The following is a 15,723-nucleotide window of genomic DNA, read 5'->3' as shown; positions in this document are numbered from 1 at the left end:
GAGTAAGCATGGTACTGCATCATTCCCTCCTTCGTCTACACGAGTCTTGCCCACTCAGGAGGCCCCTAGTACATCTAGCGCGCCAATACTCCTTACTATGCAACAATTAACGGCTGTAATGGATAATTCTGTCAAAAACATTTTAGCCAAAATGAACACTTATCAGCGTAAGCGCGACTGCTCTGTTTTAGATACTGAAGAGCATGACGACGCTGATAATAATATTTCTGAAGGGCCCCTAACCCAGTCTGATGGGGCCAGGGAGGTTTTGTCTGAGGGAGAAATTACTGATTCAGGGAACATTTCTCAACAAGCTGAACCTGATGTGATTGCATTTAAATTTAAGTTGGAACATCTCCGCATTCTGCTTAAGGAGGTATTATCCACTCTGGATGATTGTGACAAGTTGGTCATCCCAGAGAAACTATGTAAAATGGACAAGTTCCTAGAGGTGCCGGGGCTCCCAGAAGCTTTTCCTATACCCAAGCGGGTGGCGGACATTGTTAATAAAGAATGGGAAAGGCCCGGTATTCCTTTCGTCCCTCCCCCCATATTTAAAAAATTGTTTCCTATGGTCGACCCCAGAAAGGACTTATGGCAGACAGTCCCCAAGGTCGAGGGAGCGGTTCCCACTTTAAACAAACGCACCACTATACCCATAGAGGATAGTTGTGCTTTCAAAGATCCTATGGATAAAAAATTAGAAGGTTTGCTTAAAAAGATGTTTGTTCAGCAGGGTTACCTTCTACAACCAATTTCATGCATTGTCCCTGTCGCTACAGCCGCATGTTTCTGGTTCGATGAGCTGATAAAGGCGGTCGATAGTGATTCTCCTCCTTATGAGGAGATTATGGACAGAATCAATGCTCTCAAATTGGCTAATTCTTTCACCCTAGACGCCACTTTGCAATTGGCTAGGTTAGCGGCTAAGAATTCTGGGTTTGCTATTGTGGCGCGCAGAGCGCTTTGGTTGAAATCTTGGTCGGCTGATGCGTCTTCCAAGAACAAGCTACTTAACATTCCTTTCAAGGGGAAAACGCTGTTTGGCCCTGACTTGAAAGAGATTATCTCATATATCACTGGGGGTAAGGGCCACGCCCTTCCTCAGGATCGGCCTTTCAAGGCAAAAAATAAACCTAATTTTCGTCCCTTTCGTAGAAACGGACCAGCCCAAAGTGCTACGTCCTCTAAGCAAGAGGGTAATACTTCTCAAGCCAAGCCAGCTTGGAGACCAATGCAAGGCTGGAACAAGGGAAAGCAGGCCAAGAAACCTGCTACCAAGACAGCATGAAATGTTGGCCCCCGATCCGGGACCGGATCTGGTGGGGGGCAGACTCTCTCTCTTCGCTCAGGCTTGGGCAAGAGATGTTCTGGATCCTTGGGCGCTAGAAATAGTCTCCCAAGGTTATCTTCTGGAATTCAAGGGACTTCCCCCAAGGGGGAGGTTCCACAGGTCTCAGTTGTCTTCAGACCACATAAAAAGACAGGCATTCTTACATTGTGTAGAAGACCTGTTAAAAATGGGAGTGATTCATCCTGTTCCATTAAGAGAACAAGGGATGGGGTTCTACTCCAATCTGTTTATAGTTCCCAAAAAAGAGGGAACGTTCAGACCAATCTTAGATCTCAAGATCTTAAACAAGTTTCTCAAGGTTCCATCGTTCAAGATGGAAACCATTCGAACTATTCTTCCTTCCATCCAGGAAGGTCAATTCATGACCACGGTGGATTTAAAGGATGCGTATCTACATATTCCTATCCACAAGGAACATCATCGGTTCCTGAGGTTCGCATTCCTGGACAAACATTACCAGTTCGTGGCGCTTCCTTTCGGATTAGCCACTGCTCCAAGGATTTTCACAAAGGTACTAGGGTCCCTTCTAGCTGTGCTAAGACCAAGGGGCATTGCTGTAGTACCTTACTTGGACGACATTCTGATTCAAGCGTCGTCCCTTCCTCAAGCAAAGGCTCACACGGACATTGTCCTGGCCTTTCTCAGATCTCACGGATGGAAAGTGAACGTGGAAAAGAGTTCTCTATCTCCGTCAACAAGGGTTCCTTTCTTGGGAACAATAATAGACTCCTTAGAAATGAGGATTTTTCTGACAGAGGCCAGAAAAACAAAACTTCTAGACTCTTGTCGGATACTTCATTCCGTTCCTCTTCCTTCCATAGCTCAGTGCATGGAAGTGATCGGGTTGATGGTAGCGGCAATGGACATAGTTCCTTTTGCACGCATTCATCTAAGACCATTACAACTGTGCATGCTCAGTCAGTGGAATGGGGACTATACAGACTTGTCTCCGAAGATACAAGTAAATCAGAGGACCAGAGACTCACTCCGTTGGTGGCTGTCCCTGGACAACCTGTCACGAGGGATGACATTCCGCAGACCAGAGTGGGTCATTGTCACGACCGACGCCAGTCTGATGGGCTGGGGCGCGGTCTGGGGATCCCTGAAAGCTCAGGGTCTTTGGTCTCGGGAAGAATCTCTTCTACCGATAAATATTCTGGAACTGAGAGCGATATTCAATGCTCTCAAGGCTTGGCCTCAGCTAGCGAGGGCCAAGTTCATACGGTTTCAATCAGACAACATGACAACTGTTGCGTACATCAACCATCAGGGGGGAACAAGGAGTTCCCTGGCGATGGAAGAAGTGACCAAAATCATTCTATGGGCGGAGTCTCACTCCTGCCACCTGTCTGCTATCCACATCCCAGGAGTGGAAAATTGGGAAGCGGATTTTCTGAGTCGTCAGACATTGCATCCGGGGGAGTGGGAACTCCATCCGGAAATCTTTGCCCAAGTCACTCAGCTGTGGGGCATTCCAGACATGGATCTGATGGCCTCTCGTCAGAACTTCAAAGTTCCTTGCTACGGGTCCAGATCCAGGGATCCCAAGGCGGCTCTAGTGGATGCACTAGTAGCACCTTGGACCTTCAAACTAGCTTATGTGTTCCCGCCGTTTCCTCTCATCCCCAGGCTGGTAGCCAGGATCAATCAGGAGAGGGCGTCGGTGATCTTGATAGCTCCTGCGTGGCCACGCAGGACTTGGTATGCAGATCTGGTGAATATGTCATCGGCTCCACCTTGGAAGCTACCTTTGAGACGAGACCTTCTTGTTCAGGGTCCGTTCGAACATCCGAATCTGGTTTCACTCCAGCTGACTGCTTGGAGATTGAACGCTTGATCTTATCGAAGCGAGGGTTCTCAGATTCTGTTATCGATACTCTTGTTCAGGCCAGAAAGCCTGTAACTAGAAAGATTTACCACAAAATTTGGAAAAAATATATCTGTTGGTGTGAATCTAAAGGATTCCCTTGGGACAAGGTTAAGATTCCTAGGATTCTATCCTTCCTTCGAGAAGGATTGGAAAAAGGATTATCTGCAAGTTCCCTGAAGGGACAGATTTCTGCCTTGTCTGTGTTACTTCACAAAAAGCTGGCCGCTGTGCCAGATGTTCAAGCTTTTGTTCAGGCTCTGGTTAGAATTAAGCCTGTTTACAAACCTTTGACTCCTCCTTGGAGTCTCAATTTAGTTCTTTCAGTTCTTCAGGGGGTTCCGTTTGAACCCTTGCATTCCGTTGATATTAAGTTATTATCTTGGAAAGTTTTGTTTTTAGTTGCAATTTCTTCTGCTAGAAGAGTTTCAGAATTATCTGCTCTGCAGTGTTCTCCTCCTTATCTGGTGTTCCATGCAGATAAGGTGGTTTTACGTACTAAACCTGGTTTTCTTCCAAAAGTTGTTTCTAACAAAAACATTAACCAGGAGATTATCGTACCTTCTCTGTGTCCGAAACCAGTTTCAAAGAAGGAACGTTTGTTGCACAATTTGGATGTTGTTCGCGCTCTAAAATTCTATTTAGATGCTACAAAGGATTTTAGACAAACATCTTCCTTGTTTGTTGTTTATTCCGGTAAAAGGAGAGGTCAAAAAGCAACTTCTACCTCTCTCTCTTTTTGGATTAAAAGCATCATCAGATTGGCTTACGAGACTGCCGGACGGCAGCCTCCCGAAATAATCACAGCTCATTCCACTAGGGCTGTGGCTTCCACATGGGCCTTCAAGAACGAGGCTTCTGTTGATCAGATATGTAGGGCAGCGACTTGGTCTTCACTGCACACTTTTACCAAATTTTACAAGTTTGATACTTTTGCTTCTTCTGAGGCTATTTTTGGGAGAAAGGTTTTGCAAGCCGTGGTGCCTTCCATTTAGGTGACCTGATTTGCTCCCTCCCTTCATCCGTGTCCTAAAGCTTTGGTATTGGTTCCCACAAGTAAGGATGACGCCGTGGACCGGACACACCTATGTTGGAGAAAACAGAATTTATGTTTACCTGATAAATTACTTTCTCCAACGGTGTGTCCGGTCCACGGCCCGCCCTGGTTTTTTTAATCAGGTCTGATAATTTATTTTCTTTAACTACAGTCACCACGGTACCATATGGTTTCTCCTATGCAAATATTCCTCCTTAACGTCGGTCGAATGACTGGGGTAGGCGGAGCCTAGGAGGGATCATGTGACCAGCTTTGCTGGGCTCTTTGCCATTTCCTGTTGGGGAAGAGAATATCCCACAAGTAAGGATGACGCCGTGGACCGGACACACCGTTGGAGAAAGTAATTTATCAGGTAAACATAAATTCTGTTTTTTTGAGGGGCAAACTGGGTACCGGCATACAGCTGCCAGTACCCAAGATGGCGGCAATTAGGTAGCGGTCAGGGTTAGAGAGCTGGTGGGCGGGGTTCAGGGAGGTTGGGGACTAAGGCAGAGGCCCATCACAGCTGAATAAATATTTTTAAAAATAAAATTAAAAAAACTCCTTTTATTTAGTACTGGCAGACTGTCTGCCAGTACTTAAGATGGCGGGGACAATAGTGGGGTGGGGGAGGGAAGAGAGCTGTTTGGGAGGTATCAGGGGGTGGGATGTGTCAGGTGGGAGGCTGAAGCTAAAATTAACCCTGCACGCTCCTTACAAGCTACCTAATTAACTCCTTCACTGCTGGGCAAAATTCATGTGTGGTGCGCAGCAGCATTTAGCGGCCTTCTAATTAGCAAAAAGCAACGCCAAAGCCATATATGTCTGCTATTTCTGAACAAAGGGGATCCCAGAGAAGCTTTTACAACAATTTGTGCCATAATTGCACAAGCTGTTTGTAAATAATTTCAGTGAGAAACCTAAAATTGTGAAAAATGTAAAGTTTTTTTTTATTTGCTCGCATTTGGCGGTGAAATGGTGGCATGAAATATAACAAAATGGGCCTAGATCAATACTTGGGATTGTCTACTACACTAAAGCTAAAATTAACCCTTTTATAAGTTTTTTTTATATTAAATTATAAGATATGATGAAAAAAATGGTATCTTTAGAAAGTCCATTTAATGGCGAGAAAAACAGTATATAATATGTGTGGGTACAGTAAATGAGTAAGAGGAAAATTACAGCTAAACACAAACACCACAAATAAGTAAAAAATAGCCCTGGTCCCAAACGGTAATTAAATAGAAAAGTGCTGTGGTCTCTAAGGGGTTAAAGTCAAAAGTAAAGGTTCATTATAGTGAATTAGAGCATGCCATTGTATCACTAACGACCTTGCAACTATGTGTGTATCTCCCACAAAGGGGTTGAACATATAATTAAAGTACCGCTAGGGAGCCTCACAGAACTGCTGATCCCAGGCGGAAATTGGGACCAGCAGATTTTTGTGTGGGACAGCAGGCCCTTCCCTGCATATGAAAATACAGATTATACAAACAGGAGCAAGCAGGAATCTGTAGACTTCGGTCTACATCTAAAACGTTGGGGCTTGGTTAGGAGTATAAAAATCAGCACAATGTTATAAAAAAAAAAATCAGCAAAACTATACATTGTTACAAAAACACTCCCAAATGGGCTAAAAACATGGATCATCTACAAAACATTTATGCAAACAAAAATCTAGTGTACAATGTCCCTTTAATTGTAGGTACCATTCCCATTAGTCACTGTAAAGATTGTGTGTGTATTTTTATATTAAAGGCCAAAGGTGTCTGTGAATAACTTTCCCATACTTTGTTTTCCTTTTTCTCATTTGAAACCCAGGGGATGTTCCCATCTCTCATGGCTTCTTCCTGTCCTCCCCCCTTCCTTGATTCCTGCTGATATGGTTAAAAAGAATTGTAGTTGTGATATTTATGAAGATTTCTGGTCCCTTTATGCAGGTTTCCTCTGTATGTAGGTTCAGCCGGCATGTAAAATAGTTATGCATGTTGTGTATTGTAACACATTTGTGAAAGCGCTATTATTAATCCTTCTATTTTGCTAAACTCATTTCAAGGGGATTACAAATAATTCCTGCTTCTCAGTGCTACTCACTGCCACAAACCAGTAAACATTGTATGACTATGCTATAAGCATCACTAGCCGCTTTTCACACTGAGCTCAAGAACAAGCTTTGTAGGGATAGGAAAGTCAAAAATAAACTTGCATGATTCAGATACTGCAGTGCTTGACAAATCTGTTTAAAAATTAGGAGCCAGTAAGAATATTTAGGAGCCAGGCATGTTTTTAGTAGCCATTGTATATAGATATATGGAGGATAACCCAAAAAGTTAGGAGCCAGGGGTGAAATTCTAGGAGCCAGTGGCTCCTGAGTTTGTCAAGTCCTGAGATAGAGTATGTAATTTTAAGGCACTTTTAAATTCACTTCTATTTTCAAATGTGCTTCGTTCTCTTGGTATCCTTTGTTGAAAAGGAGTACGCACATATCCTACACTAGTGGGAGCTGGTTGCTGATTGGCGCCTGCACACATTTGTCTCTTGTGATTGTCTAACTAGATGTGTTCAGCCGGCTGCCAGTAGTGCAATTCTGTTCCTTCAGCAAAGGATAACAAGACAATGAAGCAAATTTGATGATGGAAGTAAAATGGAAAGTTGTTTAAAAATGTATGTTCTATCCAAATCTTACAAAATAAAATGATGGGGTTTCTTGTCCCATTTAAGGCAGGGAAAGTAGCAGGTGGCAGCCTTCTCATATGTTGTAGTGCTCGCTGCAGAATAGACCTACAAGGCTGCCCCTTAACAGATCTAAAACTGAATTAGAATGGTAAAAATGTACTTAAAATTAAATGATATAATTAAAATTCACATATTCTGTATGCATTTGTATAGGTTTATTTAAATATATATATTTTTAATATGTACAACTTTATTGCCACTTTAACCTTAGGCTCCAGCCAGTACTTTAGATCAGTAATATTTTAGAAGCTATAATGGCTGTGTAATTTATGGCTATTTACCACACAAATAATATATTTCCTAACAAATGTGTAGTGTTACAGGGGCAGATTTAGGTCGCAGGTTTCCCTCTATCTAGCCCAGCAGTATCTTCAAGGTTCTTGTCAAAGCACAAAATAAAGAATACAAATTGCAACCAAGCTCCTGTTATTGTGAATCTTCTTCTGGTTGTGAGGGACTCTATTAAAAACAAATGATGGTTTAAAAATCTGTTTGTAATTAGTTATGCAAGTTTATGCTAATGAGCATGGCTGGTATCATTTATCATGGAAAGGTCGTTATGTGCGTCTGCTGATTTCTCATTCTGGGGGCTTTTTTGAGTTGTGGTCACCTTGTTTCTCCACCCACCTAAGGTCCCCAAAGCACACATTTTTAGTTCCACTTTTCCCGGAGCCACAGATGAAAAAAACTATGGCAATCAATATTAGTTTTGATTTTTCCCAAGGGCCGCAAACGCAAGTGCATTGCTCTTCGTGTGACCCATTGGTCGCTAATCATCCATCCCTGCTATAAATCTTCTGTTACAGTTGTTTTATTTGTGTTATACTTGAGCAGTGATTAAATAGTGATATATTCTGTTTCAATTTGTTGTATATCACATTATTTTCAAAGTAATGGTTAAAATGATTTAATGCAATAAATGTTGATGATGAACTACTATGACTGAACAATGTTATTAGATTTAAAGGGGTATAGTAACATGAAAAAATGCTCAGATTAGAGCATGATAATTGTGCATTACTCTCCCTTGCTTGCTATGGTTTTCATCCCCCAAAAGGGGTTAAACACACAGCTAAAGTCCTTCTTGGGAGCATGAGCACATTGACTTTTGAGCCATTTAGGAGCAACATACACATGTAGCTGTCAATTACTGGCCGTGTCTTGTGCTGAGCCTTCCAAATGAGACTTAAGCTATGTGTTGAAACCCTAAGAACACTAGTAGAAAAATAACATAACATGTCCTAGTGAATTAGCGCATTTTGTTTTTCCATGTCCCTTTACAAAATGGAAGAATGATGATCAATTAATTTTTAAAGGGATATGAAAATCAGCTTTGAAATGCACAGTAGTACATCTGAAAAAAACCCATTTGTCATAAAATTTGCTGATGACTCGACTTGTCAAGCATACGATGGTAGGTTGTGTGCATGTGCATTCTCCTGCTATATAGTCATCACTGCCTATGCATTTATATCATGGGGATGCCTCTGCTTGCAACCTGCTGCCTTATGCTTGACAGACCTCAACTGAAGTAAATGCTTAAATAACTGGTTGCAAAATAATAAAGTTTATTTGTTAATAGATATTTTAAAGTGGGGAAAATGTGTAAAAAGAATTAAGATACAATATGTAAATCCTACTTGGGCCTTATTTAATAGCACTCTTATTGATGATTTCATTTATCTGGCCCAGCCAATTCCTTAACCTTCTTAAATGAGCCTTATAACCTTTATATTAAGATCATACATATGCAGATTTATGTACAGTATGTCTATTTTTATCTATCTCCCTATTCATTTTGCTCTTTCAAATATGACACTCTGTTTAAAGCTAAACAGTGAGATAGCCAAATTAATATCTGTATGTTGATAGTTGTATACTTATGACATTAAAAGCACTGTTTGAAGGTTACATTTTATAAGAAACTTAAAGGAACATGAAACCCAAATTCTTTCTTTCATGATTTAGAAAGAGCATTCAATTTTAAGCAATTTTCTAATTTACTTCTATTATCTAATTTGCTTTATTCTCTTGCTATTCTTTGCGGAAAAGCATATCTAGATAGGCTCAGTAGCTGCTGATTGGTGGCTGTACATAAATGCCTCATGTGATTGGCTCACCAATGTGCATTGCTATTTCTTCAGCAAAGGATATCTGCGGAATCTGTTGGCGCTCTACAAATACCTGATGATGATAATAATAATAATAATAATAAAGAATGAAACAATTTAGATAATAGAAGGAAATTAGAATGTTGTTTAAAATTGTATTCTCTACCTGAATCATGAAATAATTTTTTTGGGTTTAGTGTCCCTTTAAAGGGACAATAAAGTCAAAATGAAATTTAAAAAGATTGGGTAGAGTATGACATTTTAAACATTTTCCTATTTATTTATATTATCAATTTTGCTTAGTTCTCTTGGTATCCTTTGATAAAGAGTAATCATAGGTGAGCTCAGGAGCGTGCAAATATCTATAGCCATCTGACAGCAGTGTTATACAATGTTGCAGATAATGCTGCCATAACATGCTAAATACGCGTGTAAGCTCCTATTAGCCTACATATGTTTGTGCTTCAACAATGGATAACAAGAGAACAAAGCAAATTTTATTATAAAAGTAAAATGGAAAGTTGTTTAAAATGACATGCTCTGTCTTAATCATGAAAGTTTCATTTTGACTTTACTGTCCCTTATTAAAGGGACAGTCAACACCAGAATTTTTGTTGTTTTAAGAGATAGATAATCCCTTTATTACCCACTCCCCAATTTTGCATAACCAACACAGTTATAATACACTTTTTACCTCTGTGATTAACTTGTATCTAAACATCTTCTGACAGCCCCCTGATCACATGACATTTTATTTATTATCTTTTGACTTTCAGTTTAGCCAATTAGTGCAGTGTCTGCCACAATCCACGGGCGTGCTCACAATGTTATCTATAGGGTTTACCTGAACTAGCTCTCCCCTGCTGTGAAAAGCAAATACAAAAGCTTGTGATTAGAGGCGGCCTTCAAGGGCTTAGAAATTATCATATGAGCCTTCCTAGGTCTAGCTTTCAACTAAGAATACCAAAAGAACAAAGCAAAATTGGTGATAAAAGTAAATTGGAAAGTTGTTTAAAATTACATGCCCTATTTGAGACATTAAAGTTTTTTTTGGACTTGACTGTCCCTTTAAATTTAATTAAAAAAAAAAAGAAATCTGGTAGAATGTATAGTTATTTGTAAACATGTTTTGAGATGACTGTATATGTTTTAATTCTTTTAATAGATTGATTTTGTAATTACTTTTCTTTCCTCTTTTTCATCATACAAACATATTTTCATTATTGTCCAATCTGTGCAGGTGCATTTACATAATCTCTAATGCTATTCATCCTGATCAAATAATATGATTTTGCTTGTGTTAGTCTTGCTTTAAATGTAATAAATTCTTCACATTTTAATGTTTTTGTTAAAATAAAATATATATATTTCCTCAACTTTCCTGATATATATTTATTCAATTCCCATTGGTCATTTTTGCTTGTGTTCAATTAAATGTCTTTATTATACTGCCTTAACAAAACAATCTTTTTTTTTTTTATGACAGTGTCAAACACAGAAAAAGTTTCTTTGGCAAGAATAAGAAAATTAAGTTTTGGACAGTATGACAATGATGCTTCAAGTCCGCAGCAGTATCCCAAGCATGGCTGGAAGAAATCTCCAGAACAGGAGTCAATTTCTAGATCATTTATGGTTGGACAATTAACTGAGGTATATATATACAGTAACCATAGGTCGATTTGCCATTGACACATTTTAAAGGAACATTAAACTATTTTTTTTCTTGCATTATTCAGATAGAGCATGTGATTTTAAACAACTTTCTAATTTATGTCTATTGTCAAATTTGATTTCGTATCCATTGTTGAAAATTATACCTCATCTCAGGAGCTGCTGATTGGTGGCTGCACATATGACTCATATTATTGGCTCACCCAGTGAGTTGACTGGCTCCCAGTAATTCATTGCTGCTTCTTTAAGAAAGTATACCAAAAGAATGAAGCAAATTAGATAATGGAAGTCAATTAGAAAGTTGTTTATAATTGTATTCTCTATTTGAATCATTAAATAAAACTTTGTCCCATTAACATTAATGTGCACATATAGAAATAATTTTACTTCAAACATATATTTTGGTGGTTGGTCAGGACCAGAAGTCCTGTTGAGTCTCTTCATATTTCCTTCTGAAGTATAAATTAATGAATTCTTAGTAAAGATATATATATATATATATATATAGAGAGAGAGAGAGAGAGAGAGAGAGAGAGAGAGAGAGAGAGAGAGAGAGAGAGAGAGAGAGAGAGAGAGAGAGAGAGAGAGAGAGAGAGAGAGAGATAACTCATTGTGTAGTTCATTAACAAATCTAGACAGCCCAGAAGGCTTGTTTTTCCCACAGAAAACCTCTGGAATAAATTGTTTTCCAAAGGATTCTGGGTAAGATATGCAAATTAGGGTCACAATGACTCACCTTTTACCTCCCCCTAATTTTAAATGTTGTTGTATTTTGCCCGGATTCAACTTCACCCAGCAGTGATTCAAACCTTCTACTAGCTGATGAGTAGCAATAACTGCGAAACAGTCTGTGCTGGGATGGTTATGAATCACTGCACTATCCCTAGCTAAGCTTATAAGCTGTGTGAACAGAGATACTTTGGCTTTAAGGGAAACTGCTGAATATCAGACTTGAAGTAAAAAGGTGTGTCATTGTGAACCTAATTTTCATATCTTACCCAGAATCCTTTGCTGCATTGGAAACAATGTATTCCATAGGTTTTCTGTGGTAAAAACAAGCCTTCTGGCCTGTCTAAATTTGTTAATGAACTACACAATGAGTTATTTTCTCTATATTTTGTACGTAGTGGAGGATTTTAAACTCATCTTTTACCTCCCCCTAATTTTAAATGTTGTGTGTATATATGTATGCATGTATACATATATATATATATATATATATATATATATATATATATATATATATATATATATATATATATATATACATACATATACATATATATATATATATATATATATATATATATATATATATGTATATATATATCTCTATAGAAAAAAGAGAGGAATGTCTGCGCTCAGGGTTTTATGCTGGATGATAGAAGTAGTATCTAACTGTAAATAAACCTCAATTAGTATTACTCTTATATAAGTGTATACAGCTTGTTATACAGTATCTACAATATATCTGTAGTAATACAATTTATATGTCAAATGATCGGGGCAAGTCCAATTCAAAACTCATTTCAGATACAACCTTAATCCAGCACCAAGTATATTATAAGTCAATGGGTTGCATACAATACAGTCAATTGAAGACTACTGTTGTATTGGTTCCCCAGTGCCTGCGTGATCTCTGCAGCTTCTTCTGGTAAAGAGAGAGCCCTCTTGAGCAAGTGGATCCTCCCAGTAAGTTTCTGAAACAATAGAATGTAGAGAAGCGCACAAGAAAGGCACCCCTAGTGAAGCCTGTTTGTACTAATATGTTGAGCAAAACAAAGTAAATAGAACCACTCACGTGATTTGACCTCAATCAATATGAGGTATAGATAAGACACCGGTATAAGTTGGTACAGACGATCTCTCCTTCTGTTTTCCCTTATTCCCAGTTGTCCCTTGTAGTCCCTCCGGAACTGTATTTCCACAGTATGGTTTCTGTGAAAGTGAAAGCCAAGTCCACTCACAGTATGGGGATGATTAGGGTTATATAACAATAAGTATAAGCCTTAAACCGTACAGTGATGTTCAAAGCTAACAAGTTTATTAATACATGTACATAACCACATAAAAATACATATAGTGTTAAAAAGCCACTGCAATGGCTGTAGAGGAAATGCAGCACGAACGGTTTCGAAACACTATTGATTTCTTTGTCTGACGAAGAAACCAATAGTGTTTCGAAACGCGTAAGGCTCCGCCCCCCGCCACACGTACGGCCCGATACTCGCTTGATACAGGAACACTGGGTATATTGTATCACACAGAATTGTGTGATCGTTACCTAGAGGTACCTGGTGTAGAGTGGGCCTAGTATTTTGCTATAGACAAGCAGCTCAATAACGGAGGGATTTTGAAGTATACAAGTACTGATACTGATCCCATCCGTTCGTGCTGCATTTCCTCTACAGCCATTGCCGTGGCTTTTTAACACTATATGTATTTTTATGTGGTTATGTACATGTATTAATAAACTTGTTAGCTTTGAACATCACTGTACGGTTTAAGGCTTATACTTATTGTTATATAACCCTAATCATCCCCATACTGTGAGTGGACTTGGCTTTCACTTTCACAGAAACCATACTGTGGAAATACAGTTCCGGAGGGACTACAGGGGACAACTGGGAATAAGGGAAAACAGAAGGAGAGATCGTCTGTACCAACTTATACCGGTGTCTTATCTATACCTCATATTGATTGAGGTCAAATCACGTGAGTGGTTCTATTTACTTTGTTTTGCTCAACATATTAGTACAAACAGGCTTCACTAGGGGTGCCTTTCTTGTGCGCTTCTCTACATTCTATTGTTTCATATCTATATCTATATATCAATTTATATATGTGGCAAAGTTAGGCTTGTGAAGCCTGCTATGTGTTGTTTCAGTTTTCAGGACTAGAAAATCCATTATTTTATACTTAAATTTCAGAAAAATTGGCAAAATTGTTCATTCATAATTAAGAAATTTAAATTACAGTCTCAAAGTGTTTACTATCGTGTTTGATGAATTATTTACCCTTGCTTACATTGTGAGAAATGCTTTCAGCCTTAGCTTTATAAGCAAACACTTTTAAACAACTTTCTAATTCTATTATCACATTTGCTTCATTCTCTTGGTATCTTTTGTTGGCGAGGCAGCAGTGCACTACTGGGAACTAGCTAACACATTGTGTGAGCTGCTTCATTCTCTTGGTGTCCTTTGTTGGAGGGGCAGCAGTACACTACTAGGAACTAGCTAAACACATTGTGTGAGCCAATGACCAGGCATATGTTTGCAGCTACAAATCAGCAGCTAACTCCCAGTAGTGCATTGCTGCTCCTGAGAGTTTTTATATTTGCTTTTCAACAAAGGATACCTAGAGTACAAAACAAATTAGATAATAGAAGTAAACTGGAAAGTTGTTTACAATTGCTTGCTCTTACTGAATCATGAAACTTACATTTTTGCATTATTCTCCTTTAATAATGGTGGCAGCCAGGAACAAAACAGACTACTATGTATGCAAATATACGTCCAATGCAAAACATCTGGAGTCAGCACTATTACTTGGTGCTATGGCTCCATGGCATCCAGTATTTGGCAAGCCCATGTGAATCTATGTTTTCCCCATGTTATCCACTCTTGGTTTATTGACATATCAACAGGATATAATAAAGCACTGCAACCCACCCATCTGTAGTTTTCTATGAGAGAGTTCGTAGCCTTTGTTTCGCTTTTGCACTAATCTCCTGCCAGCAGTGATGTAAGAACACAGCTTTGCCAGAAGTTATACAATAAACTAGTATGAGTTTTTCCATTGTTTTGTTTTAATTGAAAAATCTATGCTATATAATACTTAATCATTTTGTGAATCTTTATACTTTCTTGAGTAAAATGTTATTTTTAAACCAATGTACAGATTAGTTTAAATTGTGTAATAAAACTGCATAACCAATTGCAACATAACCATAAGAATACCCATTTAAACTTAATTTGTAACTTGTTAAAGAATCATTGAATCCCAAAAACGTTTCATAATCCAAATGTAAGCACTACACCACTTACAGTCTACATTTTATTAATAATATGAGCTGAAGATTTATTTTATTTTTACACGGAAGGGAAAATATTTGTCTGCTAAACTAAACTAGGTTTCTTTAAATGGACAGTCTACTGTAATTTATTTCTCTATTTTACCTATCCTAGAAATTATTAAATTGTTTACAAATTGATCCTTTATCTTTTATTTAGTTATTTTATTTTTTTCCCAGTTGAATCCCAACCTATACTGAAAGTTACTTAAAGGGCCATAATAGTAAAAAAAAATACATTGTTTATTTGTTAGAGCATGTAATCTTCAAACTATCAACCCTACACGACTCACAAAAGGGTTAAACACATGGTAGAAGTACCTCTCGATACCCACAGAGCACTGCTGTTCAGAGCAGAAACTGACGATGATCCAGTCAGCAGTGCTAGTTACACATCTGAGTAGTTCTTATTTTTTACATCTCTAAGACAGCTTTTTAAAATGCATAGCAATATAATTTTTTTAGAAAACATATTTTAATCATTTACATTTTTTTTACTAGTAGTTCAGCAGAAGTTGCCCGTATCCACCCATGATTTTCTGTCACACGACTATTTGTATGTAAACATTAACTTTGGTTTCAAAATCAAAATAAACATATTTGAACTTTTTTTCATAAAATAATTATTTAAATGGTGTTCTTTAATATGTGGGTATAATTATTTTGATGTTTTGAGCATTGCAGTATTTACTATATGTGACTAATGGTTAAAAGACATGATGCTCTTATGCTAAAGCACATGAAAGTGATGCGGCATAACTGTTCACTTTAAAGGGATTCAGCCTTTGGGTATCATGTCCCTTTAAACATTCTTTCTGTGTCTGCAATATCAGATATATAGCAAAGCATTTGTTTTCTTCATAAATGGAAAGA

General features: G+C 38.3%; 1 protein-coding gene across 1 annotated transcript in view; it reads left to right on the top strand.

Annotated features, from left to right (window-relative positions):
* Positions 1-15,723, top strand: part of TNS3 (tensin 3) — a 588,043-nt gene that overhangs the window by 474,042 nt on the left and 98,278 nt on the right. Inside the window, exon 19 of the mRNA XM_053714333.1 lies at positions 10,594-10,757. Coding sequence (XP_053570308.1) covers positions 10,594-10,757 — 164 coding nt within the window. The remainder of the gene's footprint in view (positions 1-10,593; positions 10,758-15,723) is intronic.

This window comes from Bombina bombina, chromosome 5, assembly GCF_027579735.1.
Source record: "Bombina bombina isolate aBomBom1 chromosome 5, aBomBom1.pri, whole genome shotgun sequence".
NCBI classification, from domain to species: domain Eukaryota; kingdom Metazoa; phylum Chordata; class Amphibia; order Anura; family Bombinatoridae; genus Bombina; species Bombina bombina.
The sequence above is the reverse complement of the archived record's forward strand: the minus strand, read 5'-3'. Positions and strand labels throughout refer to the sequence as shown.